The 11,795-nt window shown below is 27.6% G+C and overlaps 1 protein-coding gene across 2 annotated transcripts; it reads right to left on the bottom strand.

The window, feature by feature from the left end:
- Positions 1-1,006: 1,006 nt before the first annotated feature.
- On the bottom strand, positions 1,007-2,936 carry LOC131617850 (uncharacterized). 2 transcript variants are annotated; one of them, XM_058889106.1, is made up of 2 exons: positions 2,639-2,936; positions 1,007-2,555 (listed from the first exon to the last, which is right to left on the bottom strand). In XM_058889106.1, exon 2 carries the CDS (start codon positions 2,514-2,516, stop codon positions 1,206-1,208), a length of 1,311 nt encoding a protein of 436 aa, XP_058745089.1. In that variant the 5' UTR covers positions 2,517-2,555; positions 2,639-2,936; the 3' UTR covers positions 1,007-1,205. The 2 variants fall into 2 exon arrangements, with proteins under 2 accessions (XP_058745089.1, XP_058745088.1); XM_058889105.1 differs by having other exon boundaries at positions 1,007-2,533.
- Positions 2,937-11,795: the final 8,859 nt, after the last annotated feature.

The raw sequence follows: 11,795 nt of genomic DNA, 5'->3' as shown, positions 1-11,795 counted from the left end.
GACTCTAAATCTAAATTTTTAGGGCAGGTTGCTACAATCATCAATGGGTTGATATACTTACCAAGCCTCTTACTATTGAAAGATTTGATTTTATTAAAAGGAATCTGAACATGCATTTTGTCAATGAATGTGTTGATTTTTGAATGAAGGATGATAGTCTAATGATGATCAAAGGATACTGTAATCAAAAGCCTCAAACAAGCGTCTGACGAATTGTAAACTCTAAAGCATCTCAGTCTTTGATGCTAAGAACTGATTATCTGTTTCTGATAGAGATATTTCTTTATAAAAAAAAAGTAACCTAAATTTTTTCTTAAAAAATGACAAAATGGAGTATCAAAATTCATTATTTACTTTGTGAAAAAAAAAGTACACTACTTGCAATAGAAGAGCAAAACACATAATTTGATTTTTTTTTTTCCGACGTCATCAATAACACGACACACATTCGATAAGATGTCTTATTTGTAGATCGTAAAAAGTCAAAATTAAAACTACAAGAATTTTGTGGTGTTTAAGTATCTTACCTGATGATGAATGCAATATATTTTTTTCATTAGAGATCTTTTCATGATTATAAAGTTTTGTTTGGGAGTTAGGAAAAGAAGACTTTTAGGAGAGAAGAGTAGAAAAGAAAAATATGTAAAATTTTCAGTTTTTTTAAGAATTTTTTTTATAATATCAAAGTCAATAATAAAACTTCTTGCAAATTGACTCAATGATTTCAATGGCATAGTAAGGGCATGTTTGGATAAATATTTTATTTAGAGCTTATAGCACAAGTGCTTATTAAAATAAATATTTATGGAAAAACTTGCATAATTATTTTTTAATAAAAGATAAAATAAATTTAAATTATTTTTATATGTATTCTAAATTGTTTTCATGAGTTATCTTTGAGAACTTATAAAAAAAAGTTCAAAAAATTTATGAATAATGTTATAAGCTATTTTAATGATTTCTTTTAAATAGTGTTGCAAAATTTATGACATAAGATAAGCTCAAATAAATCAATCCAAACAAATCCTAAATTGACAAAAACTTTACCACAATTACATCACCGAAAAATTTCACATACTCGTTAAGTCGTCTGTTTTGGGTTTATATAATCTTAAAAGATAAAGTGGCATTGCGATATTCGATATTACAAAATAATGTGATTGATACAACTACAATCGTGCAGTCACAACCACAATTGAAAGTTATTAGAAAAACGCCCGACTTCCATAAAACACACGCGATCCATCCTTTTTCTTCGTAGCATTTTCTAATTTTTCGCTCTCGTGACTTTGAATTTCATCGCAACTATGGTCTTCTCTTTCAGGTTTGTCGAGGTCCATCGGAAGCTTCATTTTCGCCAAGGACTTGGTAAATTGTTGCATACTCCTCATATACATGTCCACTATTTGCTTCTGCATAACACATTCCTCAGCTTCAAGATTAATATTCCCTAATGAAGAAGAAAAAACATGTCCAAATTTTATAGCTTCTATGTTCTTCCTATCCTTCTTGCATTCCTTTCCTTTATTTAGAAATTTCTCTTCTTTCTCATCATCTCTTGATTCAACTTCTTTATTTGATGTTGGTGTATCATCTCCTAAATGATTCTTTTTCTCAATTGAATCTCCTGAATTTCTATCATCACTTAAGCTTGTGATAATCGAGCTTACAAAACCGGAATTCTGAATGCTTTCATTCGGAGAAACCGAAATGGAATTGACTCGTTTCTCGTCCGGTGAACTCAAGTCCATCATTTCATAATCATCAAGTTGAGGAGATGAACCAAGATGAAGAAAAGGAAGAAACTTTCTCGAGTTTTTGTTGTTACTTGAGGCACAAGCAAGATTGAAATACTCAGAAACCATTTCTTGATTCTCCTTAACAACACTTATATCAGGAAACTCAATTCTTGAATACTCAATTGGATCCAACATAACTTCGGAAACTTTTCGATCAAGGAAAATAACCTCCGACGATATTGATGAACTATTAGCCGATTCCGATATCAAAGATGTGTCTAAAGAAAGAGTTAATTGGACAATTCCAGCTGGAGAATGAAAAAGATCAGTTGAAGAAAGACTATAATCTTGAGATACTTTTCCTTTTCCAACAATTTGTGAAATTGGTACCAAAGCAAACCCTAAAAGTTGATCCTCCATGTGAGTTCTTGACCTACTAAACATCCAAATTTCACATTTCAATAAAGCATCCACTTGAGTTATCTTCATCCTCAAGTTTTCATTGAATGTTGGATTTTTGCCACCTTTATTGATGATTCTTGTTGAAAGAGTCTCATCAGGGTTGTAAGTGAGGGAGAATTTTGCATATACATCTTGGTTATCATAGATGCATATGTTATGAATATTGCTAGCATGATGAACAAAGATATCTAGTAGTCCTATGAAATCTTGATCTTCTTCTTCATCATCATCATCTTCAACTAATTGAGTTGTTTTGTTCAAATTTGGATTGTACCTAAAGTTGTTCTTTTGGTGACTCTGATTGAATGGATCCATTTTAAGCAATGATTTTCCTTGAATGATGAAATTTAGGGACTAAATTGTTATTTTACAAATTTGACTCAAAAATTTAAGAAAGTATATAAAGGACTAAAAAGAAAATGAAAGAGTATTCTCACCTAGTAGAATTAATGGTAGCATGATGTTGAATCACATGACTCATTATGTATATTACTAGATTAACTTGTGAGTCGAAGCTTTTTGTCAAATCAATCCATGTATTGAGGAATAAGCAAAGAGAAAAAGAAAGAGGGAGATGTAAGAAGAAACATGAAGTTGAAAGAAGTGGTTTGCTTTATGGAAATGGAGAACAAAGAAGCTTGTGGTAGTAGGTGAGAAAAGAAGCATGGAGCATGAAAATGAATAGGAAACGAGTATGATTGTCTACATGTTTGTTTGTATGCCACTTTTCTTTGAGTAAACCATAATTTTAGTTACTATATGTGGGACACTATATATATATATATATATATATATATATATATATATATATATATATATATATATATATATATATATATATATATATATATATATATATATATATATATATATATATATATATATATATATATATATATATATATATATATATATATATATATATATATATATATATATATATATATATATATATATATATATATATATATATATATATATATATATATATATATATATATATATATATAGTCTCTAAATTATCAAAATTATAAAACTATTATTGATTCAGCTTTTTTGTTAGTATTTTTCATATAAAATTAATTTGAGAAAATTACATCCGAGTATTAAATTATACATCGATTATGAATAAATAAAATATTCATTTATAAAAAATGTAATTTATATATCTAATATATATAATATGACTTATTGTTTCTTATGCAAAACAGAAACAGAATTCTATGAGATATTTGATTATAATTATTTATATATATATATATATATATATATATATATATATATATATATATATATATATATATATATATATATATATATATATATATATATATATATATATATATATATATATATATATATATATATAACATGTTCAAATACTTTATTGTAATTTTGATAATTTAAAGGATTATAATAACAATGGACAAGATGCACAAGGACAAAAATTACTAGTTACACCTCTTTTGTTGCGTTGTGTTGCATTGCTTGACAAAGCAGCTTTCATATTTTGCTCCACTCATGTCATATTGGTGTTAAGGGACCCATTTGCCATTATCTTCATTATCACTCATTCCACTAAATCTTTCAATAGATACCATCCCTTTGCTTAAAGACAGTATATAATTGGTTTCTTTCCTAGGGTCTATAGGCCTAAAGCCAAAACTTTGATGGTACAATGGTAATGCAATAAGTTTGTTAGGAGAAGTGGATAATCATCACTTTCTATAATTCATTTTGTTTATCAATAATTTAATTTCCCACGAGTGGTTGTTTATGTCAAATATGGAAACATTGCATTACTGAGATAAGGAGTTTAATAATTAGTCTTGCATTTTTTAACATTGAAAATGATTTTTTATGTATTGCTCAACTAAACATAATCATATAACACCACTAATTATAAAATGATTTCTCCAAAATTAGTTGCATTTGACTTCTTTCATTGTAGACATTTCTGATTGAAGTCACAATACCACACATTTTCTATTAAATGAAGATAAGGTTGTTCATATTTTTATATTGTTTACTACATCGAATTGTTGGATTTAAAACTAGATTATTTATAATTTTAGTTCAATAAATTACATTTGAAAAGTAACTAGAAGACAATCCAGAATATTTGGATAAGATCATAATTAAAGGTTTCTTTTTGTTTAACTAGAGATTATAGATTAAATTCAGTAGTAAAGAAATTTTTGTATAGAAACCAAGTATATTTATATTCTTAGATACAATTAATAAGGTATTTTATTTCAAATTAAAATTTAAAATTTATTTAAAATTTAATTTTTTTTGATTGGAATTCTGAAGTGATAAAGAAGGAGAGAAAAAAATATTTTTATTTTTTAATTAATAAATCTTGTGATTAATTATTTGTTAAAGCTATATATTATATTAGTTTCTGTCTAAGATTTATTTTTTTATTACATCTGCCTAAGAATATTTTACAGTCATAGACACACAATCTTAAATCTCTTGAAGGAGAGTAATGCGACCAATTGATTTTCTTAGACTTCGAATTTGTGTAATTAATCTCTACTGTTACATACATTGATTGTCTATAAAAAAAAATATGATTTATACCAGGGCCGGTCCCAACTTTTTAGAGGCCCTGAGCAAATAATGAAAATGACTCTTACTAGATAATATAATTTTCTTTAAAAAAAAAACAATAGCACCAAAAAAAAGTTCATATTTTAATCAATATTTCCAATTAAAAATAAACAATAAATAAGAAGAAGAAATTACCAATTAAAAAAGAAAAAAAAAATTGAACAACTAACCTTGAATTTTGATTTTTGGATTTTATGTTTTCCTTTTGTTTCAAAGAAGAAGAAAGGAGAAAGTCACTGTTTTTTCTTTTGTTAGAGAGAAAGGGATGAATTTTTATTAAGTTAATATTTATCTATATATTAATATTAAGTTTGTTAATGAGAAAGCGGTGAATTTTTATTAGGTTAATATTTATCTATATATTAATATTAAGATTTATTAGTTTTTGAAAAAGAAACAAAATAAACAAAAAGAAGAAAGTATCCAGTAACAAATTTAATAGCAATAAAGATGGAAAATTGTTGCATATTTGGTGTGGTACTTATCCACAGTGCTTTAAGTACATTCAAAAAGACATAAAAAAACAACAAACAAAAATTATTTTGCACACATCAGGACTCGATCCAGAGTCCTTTCTGATACAAGGAAAAGCACACTTCCGCTAGGCTACGCACACAAATGTACTTATGGGCCTGTTTGTTTCAGCTTTAAAAAAATAGATTTTTTCTTTGTATTTTTGAAAATAGATTTTCCAAAACCGTTTTTCAAAATATTATAAGTTTTTTTATATTCGTTTTTTTTTTAAATGAAACACTAATTTTGACATCCTAAAACATAAACATAGATTATTGAAGACCAAAACTTTGTCAAAATCATAATTTTTTCAAAAAGTTGTATTTCAAAAATGATTTTTGTGAAAATCTATTTGAAATAGCTTCAAAATTAAGTGATTTTTTGAAATTTTGATATCCAATTTTTTTACCCATAACTAGATGAAATACCTAAAATCACATTTTAAAAATAACTATTTAAATAAAATTTTCATTTGAAACTTTTATAAAAAGTTTCTTTGTAAAATTTTTTTTCACAAAATCTTGTAACACTATAAAAATCATTTTTAAAAAAAAGCCAAAACAAACGGGCCCATGTCTTAACCGAGAATCTATATATAAAATTTAATGTTTTAATTATAAGGCCCTTAACCAAAAATTTGAGGCCCTATTTTTTTTGAGGCCCTGGGCTGTGGGCCTGGTTGCCCTGTCCCAGGGGCGGCCCTGATTTATACTTTAAAAAAAGCTTAAATGCACCTTTGGTCCATGTAAGTTAGTGAGTTTTTGATTTTCGTCCTTGTAAATTTTTTTCTGGGTCTAAGTCCCTATACTTCACTTCGCATTTGTTTTAGTCCCTAAAATCAAAATCCGCAGGAAAATTCGCAGAAAAACCTGCAAATTTTCCTGCGGATTTTGGCTTTAGAGACTAAACCACAAGCAAAAAGTAAGATATAGGGACTCATACCAACAAAAAAAACTTACAGGGACGAAAATCAAAAACTCGCTAACTTACATGGACCAAAGGTGCATTTAAGCCTTAAAAAAATAACTAAAAAGTAAACTATTATATATATATATATATATATATATATATATATATATATATATATATATATATATATATATATATATATATATATATATATATATATATATATATATATATATATATATATATATATATATATACTCATAATTAATAAAATGAAATCATTTGAACCAATATATTATTTATAATTTATAGTATAAATATTTATCATGATAAAAGTTCTAAGAACTTTTCTTACAACAAAATATTAAATTATAAAGTGAAGGTCAATTTTAATTCCTCACAACAGATGTAGAATAGTTCTTAAAAAAAACTCCATATTAAATCTTTTATAAAATTTAATCGAGTCATATTAGTCTTTCTATTAATATTTTTTTAAAATCTATTTTTTTCTTACTTGTGAACCGTAATTGGATTGTCAATGAAGATTCATTTTAGTCCCTCACAAAAAAAGAAAAATCCAAATTAGTCCATAAAAAAAATCTATATTTAATCCCTTACAAAGTTTAAACTGAGCCATTTTAGTCACTCTTTTAATATTTTTTTCAAACGATTTTTTCCTATTTTAAAAAATCGTTTGAAAAAAATATTAAAAGAGGGACTAACATGGCTCAGTTGAATTTTGTAAGGGATTAAATAAAGATTTTTTTTCTCAGAGATTAATTTTGACTCTCCCTTTATTGTGAAGGACTAAAATGGGTCTTTATTGACAATTCAGTCACGGTTCAAAAGTAAGAAAAAAACAGGTTTGAAAAAATATTAGTAGAGGAACTAACATGACTCGGTTAAATTTTATAAGGAATTTAATAAATAAATAAAATTTCTCAGAAATTAATCTGACCTCTACAATTTTTGTGAGAGATTAAAATGGACCATCACATTAAATTAAATTAAATAATTTTCGTATGAGTTGTTTTAATAATATATCAAGTAACTAAAAATCATTTATAAACAATTTTATTCATTACTTGTATAAGTTCTTTTAAATAATTTCACAAAATTCATATAGTAGTGGAAAAGGGAATAATAAAAGAAAAACCAATTGCACGTCACTTTCAAATTGTTCCATGCATGCATAAGTATGAATAGCATTAGTAAGATGTGTGATCTTTCATCCATTTCAGTGTAGTGGAGCACAGTTGTTGTTATCATTTTGTTCCTTCCTAATTACGTTGTGACTTATGGCTTAGTAAAAGAAATGGAGAGTACAATTACTAAAGTATTGATGTATTAATGCATATGCTTTTGAAATGTGTGACATATATTTTATATAATTTGATTTGTATACAAAACATTAGTACTGATATTCTTCATTTCTTTTGAGAAATGGAGAGGATCCTTAGTTACCAATATCTTATTTCAAAACTTATTTTTAAGATATTTGTATTTAGATTATAACACTTGTTGAAAGTATAGAAGATTTTCAAAGTGTGAATGGTTAATTTCACGTCAAATACAATTATGCAAGACCAATTCCAAATAGGATTTGAGTCATAAAAGGATGGAGTTCAAATTCCAAATATGTAAAACTAAAAGATGGAGTTCCTATTGTGTTCGGTACTAAAGATGTAAGTAAATTAAAAATATAAGTGATCCGACATTAAGGTTAGCAACACATTTCTTAAAAACAAAGTTTTTTAAGTTAGATTGTATTCAAACATTGATACAACTCAACTCTTAACAAATTATTTTTATTAAGTATGTGAATGCATGTAACCCATGACGTCTAGTGTCGCGTCACTAGACTTTGTCAAAGAAAATTATCATAAATTCTAATTGGGTTTAATTGTTCTATGCTTCAAAACTTAGTTTTAAGCTTTAACAAGGGGTATGCTAAGTTTTAAACTTAGTTTTTTCGGAAATTGTCACGTTAGTATGCTAGGTTTCCTTTTCACTTTTCTTTATTGGGCATGCTTGGTCTTTTTTTTTTTCTTGCTTTTGTTGCAGGCAAATTACTAGTATTCACATGTTCGTCATTGGGATATATAGGGGCATTTTCCGGTGTAACACTACCCTATTGATAAATAGGGTGGTGATTATCAGTCTATCTTCAACAACTTCTTTTTCTTTTTCTCTTTTTGCCCTCTCCTCTGTAGCTTTTAAATCACATTTCTCAATCATTTTGTTCATCTCCTCATCATCAATCCCTCCTTGTTCACTTTTTTTTCTTATCCAATGGTTCTTTAATGTCTTAGTTTGGAGGTAGTATTTCCTCATGTGAAAAACATGTTATTCATTAGAAAACCTTCAAAATATCATTAGGTATGCATTTTAAGAAGAATTTCCAATAACACTTTGTCAAATTCCTTGAAGTTAGAAGGTTCTAACTCATATGTTACTCCGTTTAGATTGGTTGCATTATGCAAAACAACATTGAATATGTTTAAGTTATTTCTGGTGCCGAAGGGAAACATGTGGAACACGATATTTTATCATGTGTGCTGCAACATTTTGTCTCTGACAACAAACAAATGTTAGTGTAGTATTGGTTCAAAATTATTTTATCCAAGATTCACTCTACAAAGAAGATCTATATTCATGAAGAGAATTAATTTGGATGTTCTAGTGCAACATATGGTACATGATATTCCAGCATGTGTGCATTGCAACATTTGACCCTTGTTCGCAGGCCATGATGGATGTTGTTTGGGGCTAAAAAAATTATTAAGATTCAATCAGATTTGTTGCATATTTTGTAGCAATGATTGTGTGATTTGTTTGACAACTATGAAGATCAAATCAAATTTAAATGGAGATTTAAATTTGAAATTGAAATATAACTAATCTTCTCTTTTGTTGGACATTATTATGGAGCGAATCAAATCCAACAAATTCAACTATCATTCTGGACAAAATTAGATTAGAAATCCAAAAGAGAAAAGCCCATAATTGCATTGTTATTTAGGGTGTGTTTGGTTCAACGGAGGGGAGGGGAGGGGAGGGAATTTAATAAAGGGGAGGGGAAGGGAGGAGAGGGGAAGGGAGGTATTTTAATTAAAAGTATGTTTGGTTCAAACGAGGGGGAGGGAAGGGGAGGGAGAATTTTTAATTAAAAATATGTTTGGTTCAGGAGGGGAGGGGAGGGATTTTAAAACTAATTTACCTTTTAACCCTTAAAATAGTATAACACTCATGCTAAATCAAATAAAAACAATGTGATATTCTTAATTTTTTTTGTCAATTCAAAAACAATATAGATAATCAAAACAAAATATTTACTATTTCAAATACTTTAAAATATATTAAAGCGTAAATAAAATATTGATAAATTTCATACAATAATCATATGATCCATGATCAGATGAATTATTTTATCATCTTGATGATCCATTTAATTCCATAAAATATTTATAAAATTAAATTTTAGATAATATATATAACTCATATACTACAATTATATTATATATAAATATGTAATACAACACAATAACTTATAAAACAATTAAATTTTTACAAAATAACAAATCAAAATGAATATAATAAAACACATGAAAAAATGAAGAAAATTGAGTCACTATATTAATATAAAATAATGGAGTTACCGTAAAAAATGGAGAAATTCTAATTAGACGATAAAAATTAACGTATAATATATATTAAAAACAATTTAAGATTTTAATTAAAAAGTGAGGGTAATTTTGTCAATATAGAAAAAATAGATTTTATCATAACTCCTCTCCCTCCCCTCCCCTCCGAATCCCTCCGATTTGGGGGAACGAAAAGTTGCTTCAGGAGGGAATCTGATTACCTCCAATCCCCTCCCCTCCCCTCATAAAAAATTGAACCAAACATACTTAACTTAAAATATTCCCTCCCCTCCCCTCCCCTCCCCTCCGAAACCCCCCAACCAAACAGACCCTTAAGGAGAATCAAACCTGACGTTTGAAGTGGGCGTGTTTTGAAGATTCCTTGTATTAGGATTTATCTCTTAATTATTTGCTTGTGTTATATGTGTGCACCACTCTAGCGCCTACATTCATATGTTAAGGCATAGAGTTTGGTTTATTAGTTGAGTTGTAAAACTTTATTCCAAGACACTAATTTTATAAGCTTGAGAACAGAGTATTTGTTGTACATCACACTATTGTTTTAGTAACTTGGCATAGGTGTTGGTTTATCTTAGTTAAGTTGTATATTCAATATTCAATATTATTGTTATTTAAGTTTATCACTTGAGATTAGTGATTGAGAGAATGCGATAGGGGTTCGCATATTTAGGGTGAGTCCTAAATAGAAAGTCACTAGGATTAGGAAGATGCATTGAACATCATGGGGTTGGTGTTCCTATAAGATTAATTGTATTAGATTAATTGTATTAAATCAAAGTAGTGAATTTCATTTCTTAGGTAAAGTGCTCTTCAGACTTAGGTCTGGTTTCCCCGATCTGAGTTACAAATTAATAGGACCATTTATAGAACCTTCAAAGTATTGTAGACCATACAAAAGTGTTTGTGTAATCTTGACCATACAAAAATATCAATGTAATCTCAACCAAACAAAAGTGTATGTGAAATATTGATCATACAAAGTTGTTAATCATCATCAAGTCCAACTATAAGTTCTTGTGGCTCTACATGTGACCTCATTGGATATAGTTAACATTTTTAACAATGTGAAATGTAAATAAATAGTTAACTCACGTTGAGAAAATAACTTGAGTAGCATCATCAAAGCAAGTTATCAACCAAACACCATAACCTTGGAAACCATGTTCTCAGAGCTTCTCTAGCGCCATATGAAATTGGCTTCTTGTTAATGTTCTAAGTAATCAAACTCAATAAAGAATGTCAACTTTGTCGATAAAGAATGTCAATTTTGTCGATGTAACACTAACAATCTCAAGTAATGGAAGCCGATACTTATTAGTTTTGTTTATGAAGTAAAAGATTATAAGCAAATTAAACATATTCCAAAACTTTATTGAATCGTAATGAGTCCAAAATATATTATCTACAACATATGGGTCCTCTATGTTTCTTGTTCTATACAAATATTTCTCATTATGAATTAAACACACACAATATTGTATTTTGATATATATACTTCCCATAATAGAATAGTATGTATCTCGTACTTTTACATAACATTTTTTTAGATATTACATAACATTTTTTTTTAGATATTTCATATTATGATCTTTCAATGCATCCATGATAAATCTTGATACTACGTGGTACTTCGTCTATTATTTACAAATTGATTGTGGGATTTGTGCTTAAAAGTCTCATATTAATGAATTGGTAAGAGTAGGGAAAATAAAGCACCCTCTTCAATGTAAAATCCATACAAAATATACATACTCTTGATGTATATCAATTGAACTCAATTTGTAATTGGAGAGAAAGCAAAAGAATATAAAATTAAGAGTGAAGACCCATTTTGGTCCCTCACAAAAACTACGGAACCCAAATTAGTCCTCCACAAAAAAAAAGGACCCGA

The sequence above is a fragment of the Vicia villosa genome, linkage group LG7 (genome assembly GCF_029867415.1).
Source record: "Vicia villosa cultivar HV-30 ecotype Madison, WI linkage group LG7, Vvil1.0, whole genome shotgun sequence".
Lineage (NCBI taxonomy): Eukaryota > Viridiplantae > Streptophyta > Magnoliopsida > Fabales > Fabaceae > Vicia > Vicia villosa.
This window is presented reverse-complemented; position numbering and strand designations above follow the sequence as displayed.

Bases quoted from the DNA above. Each gene is read 5' to 3' on its own strand.
- LOC131617850 (XM_058889105.1), bottom strand. From the start codon at position 2,660: ATGCTACCATTAATTCTACTAG. The intron at 2,534-2,638 runs GTGAGAATACTC...TCATCATTCAAG, and splicing joins GCTACCATTAATTCTACTAG to GAAAATCATTGCTTAAAATG.